The 13,051-nt window shown below is 41.7% G+C and overlaps 1 protein-coding gene across 1 annotated transcript in view; it reads left to right on the plus strand.

Annotated features, from left to right (window-relative positions):
* The window catches only part of RALGAPA2 (Ral GTPase activating protein catalytic subunit alpha 2), a 281,692-nt gene that overhangs the window by 41,438 nt on the left and 227,203 nt on the right, over positions 1 to 13,051 (plus strand). The window contains exon 4 of the mRNA XM_060031295.1: positions 5,714 to 5,771. Coding sequence (XP_059887278.1) covers positions 5,714 to 5,771 — 58 coding nt within the window. The remainder of the gene's footprint in view (positions 1 to 5,713; positions 5,772 to 13,051) is intronic.

Here is a 13,051-nt window from a genome sequence, read left to right on the forward strand (position 1 = left end):
TTATTGACCTCATAGACTTTAATGCATAAAAAAGGGCCCTTGCCATGTTTGAGTGCAGAAAGCGTCTGTGTGGGTAGTTCCAGCCTTCTAGTTGTTGTATAATATTACATCCATTTGGGAATAGTCTTAGTAGCTCAGATATCGGGCATGGTGTTTCCTATCCAAACCTTACTGAGTTTATTTTTGAGTATCTTTAAAGTCCATCCATTTTGTAAATCTGAAAACTTTTATCCAGAAGTGGTGATGATGATATAGACCCGTCCTCAGAACAAGTTGAGTCTACTTGTGGCCAGCTGAGGGCATCCAGGCATCCAGATGCACGCCACCTTGCTGTATCCTCTGTCCTTCTTTATATTAAAAAGACACTTGTCTTTGTTGCATACTAAGAAAAGAAACCTAAATCAAGAAGACCCATGTGTATTTTGGAAAGCTGAAGAGCGTGATTCAGTGCCCACTTGGTTTCCTGACTACAGTGAATACCTGAAGAGCCAGTGGGCATGCCAGGCATTCGTCTTGTCCAAGATGAGCTCTCTCCTAACTCTTCAGAGTAATTTTCTCAGCCTCATCTGTACGAAATTTTTAGATTAAGTAGCAAGATGGGCCCAGGGGATGATCCCGGAATGTAGGTGGGGTGCCAAATCCCCCTGGAGGAAAGCATGACAGAGGGGGACACCGAGTGCTGCTGTCCCGCTCACTCTGGGAGAGCGGGCTGGATGCAAGGAGGCAGGAGATGTGCAGGGATGACGCAGCTGTCCAGCTCCCGTCGCCTTGAGGCTGCAGCCAGCAGAGACCCCGTCCCCGAAGTAGGGTGCACTTCTTTAGGACTTCAGCCTCTTGATATGAGAATGTCCTGATTAGTCATTGGAAGATGACCGTGGCAGACAGAGACGAGTGCAGCTCGAATCCCCTCCAGCCTGGCTGCAAGGAGTGGGGTCACCCCAGCCCCCGGCTGTCAGCGCCGTCTTCAGCTTTCCAGCCACGGCCATGCTCTTCCCATCACGACCCCAGCCAGTGACTGAGCGAGGCAGTGGTACAGTGGCCTGGCCATCGTCAGGCACGTGGGGCTCCTCTAACATACTGTGAGCTCTGTGTGGGGGTCTGTTTCTCTTTCACAGATGCTATTCCCCATAAACCACTAGGGTTTCTAACTGCACACAGGGTCTGTTTCCCAGAGAACTCAACCTGCAACCATGATTATTCATTTGGTAGCAAACATATTGAAATAGCCTCTGTAGTAAATTTTTCGGTAAAGAGAAAGGATGAGTTAAAGAATCCTAAAACTTAACAGCATTATTTACAGTTGCCAAGGTATGGAAGCAACCTAAATGTCCACCGACAGATGATGGATAAAGAAGATGTGGAATATATAAACAATGGAATACTACTCAGCCATAAAAAAGAATGAAATATTGCCATTTGCAGCAGCATGGATGAACTTGGAGGGCATTATGCTGAGCGAAATAAGTCAGACAGAGAAAGACAAATACTGTATGATATCACTTATATGTGGGATCTACAAAATACAACCAACTAGTGAATAAAACCAGAAAGAAGCAGACTCACAGATATAGAGAACAAACTAGTGGTTACCAGTGGGGAGAGGGAAGGGGGGAGGGGCAATATGGGAGTTGGGGGGAAAAAGGGTTATTATGAGATTGTATGAAATCATGTGTGTGAAACTTTTGAAAATTGTTAAAGTACTATAGAATTTAAAGACTCATTTAATAAAAATTAAAAATAAATAAATATTGACTGAAAAAAAGAATCATAAAACTTAGGCACAAATGGAAGCTGTCTTTCTCTCTTGAGTCTGGAGAGCCCCCAGCCCACCCCCAGATGTGCTTGTTCTGGGCTCCAGAGCTGCTTGTTTGGCTGGACAGCAGCCCAACTGCTGATACCCTCATCTGTAACCTTGGTTCCAGAGTAGGTGGTTTTCTTGTACTCACCTCCTTGCTTGTGATATTCTCCCGCAATCCATAGACCTCTCTCTGGGTTTTCTCTGCTGTCGTGTCTTCTGCAGCTCATGGGGACATTCAGGTTTACATTCTGATGGTAGGACAATGCTTGCATTGGTTCCTGTTAAAATGTTATGTAGAAATCTGACTTGTTTTTTCTTCTTCTTGTGATTCCCTTTTAATGTAATGGAACTTAACAAGACATAACCCAGTTTTTACATTTAGTTCCTTTTGTGTGTTATCCATCTAAAATGCATGTTGGTATAATTGCAGAGTGAAGACCTTTTTTGATTTTTTCCCCCCAGAGAGCCACTTGCCTTCATAGAGTTTATAGACTGATAGATCCATCCTGCCTGGCACTTGGTGTTTGGCCGACAAAGGTTGTGGGTTCTCTGGGCAAGGGAAACCATCGAGCTCACTTGATTTAACGCTGAAGCCACTTTGTTATATGGCATCGATTTCCCCACATTTCCAGCATCTTTAGCTTTTTCTAACTAGTTGTCATATCAATTAGTCATACGTATTTCTGATCTTTAACACAATAAGCCTACAAACACCCGGCACATCCAGAGTTTCTCCTTTGACTTGTGCACGCTTGCTTCTAACTTCTGTTCCCCCGTCCGGCCCCCCGCGTCCTTACCTCCTTAGCAGAACTTCAGGAAACTGTTAGTGCTTGGGTTTTATCTCATTTCATTTCAGGCTCTTTCCCTGAAGGGTCTCATATACACACACCTTTAACTGCTGCCTGTTTTCTGTTACCATCCAGATCCCATTTCTATATTCTAGACCCATATACCCGATTGCCTATCAGAACATCTTCAGTAAGGTGGTCCACTGACACCTCAAATTCCAGGATGTCCAGAGCCAAACCTGACATGCTTCAATTATGGAATTCCTTCTGGATTTGACATCTTGGATTAAATTATTGCCATCTACCGAGCCCTCTGGCGGGGGGGGGGTGTCATTCTTGAGTCCTCCATTTACCCCAGCTACTCAACCTGTCCACCTTGACAGTTTCCCCTTCTGAATGTCACTGTGCCAGCTTCTCCTCTTACCCTGCTGCCCCTGGTCCAGGCCATTTCACTCCGTCTGAAATACTACCACTGCTTCTTCCTGCACGCCCCTGCCTTTCTTCTCAGCCGTCTTACGGAACCTGCTCCAGGGAGAGCATCAACCCCGGCCTCGCCTGCCTCTCCAGGCCCATCTCCTCCCTTCTCAGCCGCCTGCCTGCTACGCTTACTGCCTGCTGCTGTCTGCCTCTGAACCTTCACACACGCTTCTCCTCTGTTCCTGCCCTCCACTTGGCAATTTAATTAATCTCTAAGTCTTAGCCCAAGTGTCCTCTTTTCCAGGAAGCAATCCATGAAGTCCCCACTGATGGGAGGCGCTTTCCCCTCACCCGTGTAACACGTCATACAAATTTCTGTCAGGCTTCTTTTTTTCCCTGAATGATATTTTCCTTACCGTCTCTCTTGCCCATGAATCATGAAACCCTTGGAAGTAAAGACAAAGTATTTTATTCATAGTTATTTTATTTCTGCATTTCAAATACCAAGTCTTGTAGATATTTTTCACTAAGTGGGATCTGGTGCGCGCGCGCGTGTGTGTGTGTGTGTGTGTGTGTGTGTGTGGTGTGTGTGTAGGTATGTTTGAGTGTATGTCAGCATTATCACATAGTAAAACAGATTTAAGATACCCTTTAGAATTATGGGGTTAAGAGATAACAAACCAACATGTTCTAGGGGAAGTCTGAAGTGGAAAAATGGAGGAGAGAATTTAGTGATTTTCAGCATGTGGTCAGCTATGTACAGCTTTTAATATATAATCAGAAATAATCTTTGATGGTCTGTGTAGCATTTTCATCTTGTGTAGTGTGTAGAATTCATGACAAATTATGTAACTTAATACATTTATATTTTATGTTTATCAGATTTTGAAAAACTTAGTTCTTTTAAATGATACAGCTTTTATTTTTGGTTTGGGTTTTCTTTACTAGGTTCAGGGCTAAAAAACGCCCCCACATTTTAATGTATTTTAATGTAAATGCCATCACTAATTCAGTGATGCTTAAGGAAATATAAGGTACATATTATGTCAATGTGAATATAAGACCGTAGCAAAGATCAGGATTACCTATAAAATTCACAATTTCACAAGTAAAAAACATTCAGAATTCTTTTACTGAATATTTATTGAGCACCGACTGTGTGCCAGGCATGCTTCAGGCCCTGGGGATATTTCAGGGTGTTCTGGCCTTCATGGGGCTTCCAGTCAGCCGGGGTGAGGACTGTGCCAGGGACGATGGGACAGGTGATGGAGGAGGTGACGTTTACAGTGAGGCCCAGCTGCTGGGAAAGACGTCCAAGTCGGGACAAGTCGTGCCCTTGATAGTCACCCACATTGGATCAGGTTTACCTGTGGTGGCTTTCCCAGTAGACGTTCTTACACATTGCTTTATTGTCAGGTGGGAACAAATGAGGTAAACACACTTGTATGTTGCTGACCCAGTTGGAAAGTTATGACAAGAAAACCAAACCAAACCCCAAGCTGGCTTGAATGGAAAAGGTGGTGTGTCGATAGCTGCCTGGAAATATACTTATTCCGGAGGTCTGAATATATCAATAAGTTTTTTACCTTAATTTTTTTTTCAATTTTTTAATCATAGGAATCTGATATATTTTTTAAAATATTTGTTTATGTATTTATTTGGCTGTGCCAGATCTTAGTTGCGGCACTTGGGATCTTTGTTGCAGCGTGCGAGATCTTTAGTTGCGGCATTCGGGGTCTAGTTCCCTGACTGGGGATCCAACCCGGGCGCCCTGCATTGGGAGTGCGCAGAGTCTTAGCCACTGGACCACCAGGGAAGTCCCTACCTTAATCTTTCAAAATGTTAGACTGTTAGGCTAGATAAACCTAGAATGAGGATTTTCATAGTAAAATAGAAATATATTATCAATACCAAGGAATGAATTTTAACCAGTGTTTGGATTTTCTACATTTTTTAAAAAGACAGTTACAGATAGAATACAAGGACTTTTATTGCCCAAGAGTAACTTGCCAATACTTGTTGTAGAGTGAAAAAAAAGTCTTTCTCGTTTGTTTGGGTCTTTTGGGAACAGCTGCTTTCATTCTCCAAATACTCTTGTATATGGTAAATTTTGTTCTTTATTGTATCTACCAGAGGCAGCGGTGGGGGGATTCATAACTACAATCCTAAAACTAATTTTTAGCTATTAATTTCAAGAAATTCTTGCCACCAATTTCATTTCCTTATTCCACTGAGTAAGGTCTTATCCTCTTTGTTGTTCATCTTTCTTCCCAATTCCGTTTCTTGTCCAGAGACCAGTGAGGATTTTAATGAAAATGGGAAGTGGCATTTGAGATCTGGCATTTGAGAGCTTATTCTTGTAATATTTAAGCAATGCCTGTGATTTAATTAAGATAAAATGATCACTTCAGGTTTTTTTTTTTTTTCTTTTCTTTCTTATAGGGAGAATTCAAGTTGGGACAGTAATCTCTTTAAAACATTCAGAGAAGGAAGTTTGCTTGGGGCAAGTAAAAGAGACTGTCCCATTGGGGTCCAAGATAAAGTGCAATATTTATGTTATTACAAAGTTTTTTTTTCTTTTCTGAAATATATCTATATAGATATATATAGATATACAGCATGTACTATGGGCTAACATGAAAATATGTAATTTCATTTGTTGTTTATTTTCTTTTTATATCCTCTGAATTTTCGTTTGTTTGTTTTATAGAAAATACTGCAGTTTCTACCTGAACGAATTTTCTTTCGATGGCATTACCAGAGTATAGGTAAGAACAATTACAAAAATTTTAAGTCATACAGATTTCTTCCAATCGTATTTTCAGTATTGTTTTGTATAATCAGCACCATCAAGACAGGTTACAGCAGGGAATATTAATGTGCGCCAGTTAAAGCTGAGGCAGTCCCGCCTGGCCTTCAGAGGGAAGTGCGTCGTCTGTCTCCTGCTCTAAAAGGGGTTCACAGACCAGCAGCCTCAACCTCACCTGAGAGCTTGTTAGAAAATGCAGAATCTCAGGCCCCAGCCAGACCTCTTGAATTACAGCCTGCTTTTCCAACAAGCGTCCCAGGGGATTCCTGTGCACGTAAAGCTGATCTGGAGTATTTTACTTAACTAATTTTACATTTTTTTCTTGCAAGAATATCTTGTTCTTCAGGCCTTTATCATGGACTCAGAATTATTTTGTTTGACCGTTTTAGAATGTGGCAGCAAGAGGGAACTTGAAATAAAGCAAGTTACCGTGGCTGCCCTTCTGTCCCGTTCTCGACATCTCACAGTTTACTCTCAATTTACTATTCACAGTACAACAAGAGTAATTTGTGGCATCGATTGTGAATTCTACCGTATCTTTAAATAGAGTGTCCGGTTCAGTCCTCCTGCCTTAGAGGACTCTGACATTTCCTGTAACTCTTCTGCCTTACCAGGTGGTCATATTTGAGGAGAGCATGACCTTATAGTGGAATCTTAACTATTAGATCATTCATTCATTGAAATATTTATTGAGGGAGAGACTATTATTGAGGGAGAGACTTTTCAAATATTTATTGAGGGAGAGAGGCAAAAACAGAGCATCTCACCATGCTGTATTATGTAAGCTGATTGCCTAATGGGGATTAGGTGAGAAAAAACGAGTACAGTATGATCGTTGCTCTACAAGAAGTGTAATGGGAGCAAAGAAGAAAAGTTGAATAATCCTATTCAGAGGGATTGAGGAAGCCTTTGAAAGAGGTCATTTCAATCTGAGCCTTGAAAGATGAGTGTGGGAAGGGCTTTCCAGGTAAGAGATCAATAGGAAAACGATAGGGAACCTGAAAGAATGTGGCACAGTCAGGGGATGTTCCAAAATTCAGGGTCCTAAACTTAATTTAGGATTATTTATGTGAAAACTGTAACCGATCTTTATATAAACTGAATTATTTAAAGTTATATGTTATAAATGTTATAAGTGTAAAGAAGGTAAAGTATATATACTAAGCACACTATTGAACTGAATGAATAAATCGTTATCTTAAGATTGTGCCTTGGTCTTTCAAACTTTCAAACACACAAAGAAAGTTTTTCTTTAAATTTTAGAGTTGTTGATAGCCTTTCTGTTTAACTGATGCTTTGACCTTCTGTATTTAAATTAAGGTAAAAATTAAAAAAAAATTAAACATTAAGTATAAGAGTGACATCACGGGGATTTGTGATGCTCTGCGGTACAGCAGGAATGGATGACAGTGAAAAATACCTGCATGCAGTGTTTATCTGTGCTCCCTATAATCCTTCAATGTTGTTTATGTCGTCTGTATGAAAACCACCCTCATTTTCTTCAGATAATACTTTACAATGTCTGAAGACTAGTAGGCTCCCCTCAGCATGAATGAACTTACTAGAACTATGTGTGGAAATTAACTTGCCACTTGTGTTGTGAAACTTTAGGTACCCATTAGGCAGTGTGTAGTATCACTTCAACTCTGCGCAGGACCTCGTGGGCTGGTTACAATTGCTGGTACAAGTAGCGTTGGTACCCAGTTTAAGAGTATCTCTCTGAGAACAGTGACTTCTGGCTCGGGGGACTGCAGAGCGTCAGGTCTCCTGAGCCCCTGGGAGAGCAGGTGTTATCTTTGTCCATTGTGTAGAATAAGCCAGCTCTGTAACTCAGTCAGAATGCATCATGTCTAAGGACGTTCAAGAATGAGCATTTGTGTATCAAATCATCCTTATTATTGACACTTGTATACTTAATGCTTGAATCAAACAGGCTTTTTTCAGATAAGTAAATTTTTGCGCGATTTATCGAACTGGGTAGAAGTTGGTGTTGCGATGGGCCCACATCCCTTTTCTGATGCTCTCCAGGCTAGATGTGGGTTGAATCAGAGTTTCTCAGATTTCAGAATGGCAGTGTGGTGCGTGGATGTATAACGACCATCGAATCAACATTAGTGTCTGTAAGTAACCCCCAGGGGCCTGGGCAGCACCCTGTAACCCAGAGTGTCAGGTTTTCTGTAGCCTGAGGTGTAAGTACTCATCATTGTGAGATAACTACACCCCAAATAGCCTCAGGCTAGCCCGGTGTTGCCACCGCATGAGTTCACGTCACGTCAGGTCTTGTCCACTAAAGAATTACACAGAAAGAGAAAAACAAATATCGAATATAATGCATATATGTGGAATCTAAAAAAATGGTATAAATGATCTTATTTGCAAAGCAGAAATAGAGACAGACATAGAGAACAAACGTATGGATACCAAAGGGGTAAGGGGGGGGTGGGATGAATTGGGAGATGGGGATTGATATCTATACACTATTGATACTATGTATAAAATAGATATCTAATGAGAACCTACTGTACCGCACAGCACAGGGAACTCTACTCAGTGCCCTGTGGTGACCTAAATGGGAAGGAAATCCAAAAAGGAGGGGATATATGTATACGTGTAGCTGATCCACTTTGCTGTACGGTGGAAACTAGCACAGCATTGTAAAGCAACTATACTCCAATAAAAAAAATGAAAATGTAAAACCAAAAAAGAGTTACACAGGAAAGTTTCTGTTTTCATAGCTTTTTGGATTTTGAAATCGCCAGTAAGCGACTGTGGATTTGTAATTCTACACTTTTTTTTTTTTTTTAATACCTCAGCTGTACCTCTTGCATTCTTCCCAGTTTGTTTGGACCTGTTAAAACTGTTGCTATTTGTCACTCAAGATCTTGACCAAGTTCGTTATAGAAAGTAAGAAACTGTAGGGAAATACCAGATATCAAAGGGAAGGAATGTGCCTTGGATCTCTCCTTAGCACTGGCGTCTTGACGTGTGCAAAACCTCTGGGGTCAGGGCAGGAGGCTTTTCCCAGCGCCCGGCAGTTTAGGGACCTAAGCTCCCTTATTGCAGGCTTTCGCATTCTATATAGATATCTGGTATTCCTTACCTAATAGGAAGAACACTGCTGTGTAAACCTCTTAATTAAATGTTAATTGGGCCTGGTAGGGGCCGAGGTACTCTGAAATACTGGGTTAGCACCTTGGAGTTTGGTTTTCACAGCACTGACACAGCATGCTTCCTGCCCCACAGTACGAATGACAATGTTACTAGCACAGAAGCCGCAAATATGAGCAACTCCTGAATCTGCAAGTCTTAGAAGCTCTCAGACCCACCCGATAGCCACATTTTACCCTGAGAAGGAAGGAGATAATTCGAAACATCAGTTGCCACAGTGTTTGAAGTCGGCTTCTTATCTTGTCATCATGTTTTGTCCGTAGCAAAGAGAGACATTCTATTTCACTTAAAAGTGTTTTTAGAGGGAAAAAATACGCTGTAAGGTTGTTGTTTTTTTTTGTTTGTTTGTTTTTGCGGTACGCGGGCCTCTCACTGTTGTGGGCTCTCCCGTTGCGGAGCACAGGCTCCGGACACGCAGGCTCAGCGGCCATGGCTCACGGGCCCAGCTGCTCCGCGGCATGTGGGATCTTCCCGGACCGGGGCACGAACCTGTGTCCCCTGCATCGGCAGGCGGACTCTCAACCACTGCGCCACCAGGGAAGCCTATCTGTAAGGTTTTTAAGGCTGGCTCCTTGCTGTAAATCTGTGAACAAGGAACATATTTGAACTCTAAGGCTTGCAGTGTGAAATGAACACTGGCTCATTATTCTGAGCATCTGGAGATACTGATTCAAGTGATGTTTGGAGAGTAAGGAGATTAGGGAAGTGGCTGACACAGCACTTATGAACTCTGTGATATATGCTGGCCTGTTACTCAACTATTTGCAGATTTCCATTACTAATTACAAATGGAAAAAAATTTGTTTATTAGATTTTTCTTGAAGTCCATTTTAGGCCAGTAGTAAATCCTGGTGGGTAAACGTGGCTGCTTGAAGCCTTATCTGAGAGTAATACTGAGAACTGACAGGGAGTGAGATGATGACAAAGAATGACACAGCAGCAAACCAGGGATATTTGGTACAAGGGCAGGCTGTGGCACCCCTTCATGTGCCCATGTGTCTTAGCACAGGACTCAAGTTATACATGTGTTCGCTTTAAGAAGGTTTACTACTCCCGAGCTTCTGTAAAGATTTTCTGTCCCATTCAGTGTATAGTGCTGCGTCTGTACTCAGTAAATGTTTGCCGAGTGGATGAAAGTATATATTTCATATTAGAGATGTTTTATATTAAAAATGTTAAAAAAATAAATAACCTTTGGGCTTAAAGGAGCAGGCTCAATTAATGAAAGTTCACACATGTACAAAACTTCATACGTGGTTTTTATATATGAGTCACTGAATCTAGTTTGTTCAACTAGGTTTTTCTTATACGTAGTATAAAAACCAGGGGCATAACTAAACTGCAAATATGTTTATGGCTTTTAAAGAGTATCCTTGCATTGGGTATACCCCAGGCTACCCAGTGGACTCACATTGCCTGGGATGTGAACACTCTCTGAGGCTCATTTCTCATAGTTTCTGCTGCTCACTCTTTGGGAGTCTGAGTCTGACAGCCCTCCCAGGGCCCCACCCCCTCAGCCCACTCTTCCCGAGCGAGCGGGGGCTCCCCAGGCACTTCACGCAAGGACTCCCTCAGGGTGCATCACAGCCAGGCTGGGCTAAGTCCGGGGCCCTGTGTGCCTCGTGCCCACCAAGGGTTGGCTGGGCCTGATGCCCTGTCAGCTCACTTGGTGTCCTCCCAGCATCCTCCTTCGGGTGCTTCCCCCATCACTGCTCTGCGTTTCTTCCCCTCCTTCGCCTTTGTGCTCTGCCCTCCGGAAGCCCTCTTCTTGGGTTAAGCAACAGCCCTACAGCCTCGGCCTCTTGCTTTCACCTCCTTGGCTGCAGAAACCTGGGTTTTCTCTGATGCTTCTCTGTCTCCCTCAGGGGTATGGGGGTGAGACCACAGTCTTTTTTCCTTCAAGGCCCACTCCAGACCTCATCCACCACCCCCTCTACGGAAACCTCTCTCCCTTGACGATGCTGCCTTCTTCCCCTTGTTGTTGCCATGTCCTCTGATCTTCTGCTCACTTGCTTTTCTTTTTTAACGGCTTTACTCTCTCTCAGTCCTTTTCCTTCATGGCAGCCATAGCTACCCATCAGCCCCTTGACCCCCTCGCCTTCTGTGGCTTCCTGACTTCTCTTCCAACCCTTGTCATGATGCAGATCTCTGTCTGACCACAATCTCCATCCCTGATCTTTCACTCAGTCATTTCCAGGCTACCTGCTCTGTTTTTTTTTTTTTTTAAATACAGCTTTTTAAAAGTATAATTGACATAAAACAAATTGTACATGTTTAAAATATACATTTTCATAAGTTTAAGCGTAGGTATGCACCTGTGCAGCCATTGCTGCAATCAAGATAATGAACATAGCCATCACTCCCAAAAGTTTCCTCCTGCCCCATTCCACCCTTCCCCAGCTCACCCCCCAGTCCCCAGGCAACCACTGATCTGCTTTTTGCCCTTATAGTTTGATTTTTTAGAGTCTTATAGAAATAGAATCATGCAGTGTACTCTTTTTTGTTTGGCTTCTTTCACTCAATACAATTATTTTGAGAGTCATCTGTGTTGGTGCATGTATTAATAGTTCATTCCTTTTTATTTCTAAGTTGTACAGTAGTCCATTGAATGGATATACCATCGTTTTTTTATCCATTCATTTGATGATGGGCCTTTGGGTTGCTTCTAGTATGTGGCTACAAATAAAGCTACTGTAAACATTTGTGTACAAGTCTTTGTGTGTGGACATGTGCTTTCCAGTCTCTTGAGAATGGAATGGCTGAATCAAATAAAGACATATGTTTAACTGCCAGACTATTTTCCCAAGTGGTTGTACCATTTTACATTCCTGCCAGCAGTGTGAGAGTTCCGGTTACTCCACATTCTCATCAACACTTAGTCTTATCAGTCTTTTAATTTCAGCGGTAGTGGTATCTCGTTGTGGTTGTAATTTGCATTTCTCTAACGACTAATGATCTTGAGCATCTTTTCATGCGCTATTTGCCACCTGTATGTCTTTGGTGAAGTGTACCTTTGAATCTATTGCCTATTTTTAAATTGAGGGTTTTCCCCCCTAATACTGAATTTTAAGAATTCTTCACATGTTCTAGTTGTAAGTGTTTCAATCAAATATATGATTTGAAAATACTGTCTTCCCGGCTCTGGCTCATCTTTTCATTTCTTTAATAGTGTCCTTCAAAGAGTAGAAGTTTTTACTTTTGATGAAATCCAGTTTATCAGTTTTGCTTTTATGGATTGTGCTTTTGGTGTCATGTCTAAGGAATCTTTGCCTAACCCAAGATCACAAAGATCTCCTGTGTTTCCTTCTAGAAGTTTTATAGTTATATATTTCACATTTCGGCCTTGATTCATTTTGAGATAATCATTGTTAGTTTCAGCTTCCCCCGGTAGACTGCTGCTCCCCTGTGCTTAGATGTTGTAGTGCCAGAAAGTCCTGTGCTTCTGCTCCACTGGCACTTTCAGCAGAGCTTGTACACCAGCACCCACTTGGCATTTCTCCATGTTCTTGCCCCTTCTCTGATGTCATCCTGCCATCACTTATTAATTGGCTTGAGGCACGATGCATACACAGAGGGAGGTTTCTTTAAATTAAAAATAAATAAGAAAGAGTTTTATAATGTTAAAGTTAGATTTGACACGTCTTTGTGAAATTGTGGCCTTAAAAATATCTTTAAAAGATCTTGAAAAGATTGCCACTTTATCAGGAGAAATCTTCAAGCACTGCAGTTCTTATCAGTGAGATAAGCAAAGAAGTAGACTTTGAAAACATTGATTAATTTGCTTCCATTAAAGCCAGGAAGGTAAAATTATAATACATTCTGTGTTATAAATATTTAAACTAGTGTGATTTTTCATAATACTTTTTCATTTTTCAATATTGAGCTTTTTGATTTTTCAGTATTTTTCAACTACTTTACTGTACTCATTCATTTATTCTTTTTTCACATGAGTCAATATAGTGGTAATCGGTAGGCTTGAAGAGGCACATAAAAGAGATGGAGGTGGGTATAATCACAGTTTGGTTGAGGAGTTTAAAAATACACACAGGAATGATATATACAGAGAGAAAC

This window comes from Delphinus delphis, chromosome 15, assembly GCF_949987515.2.
Source record: "Delphinus delphis chromosome 15, mDelDel1.2, whole genome shotgun sequence".
In the NCBI taxonomy this organism is placed as follows: domain Eukaryota; kingdom Metazoa; phylum Chordata; class Mammalia; order Artiodactyla; family Delphinidae; genus Delphinus; species Delphinus delphis.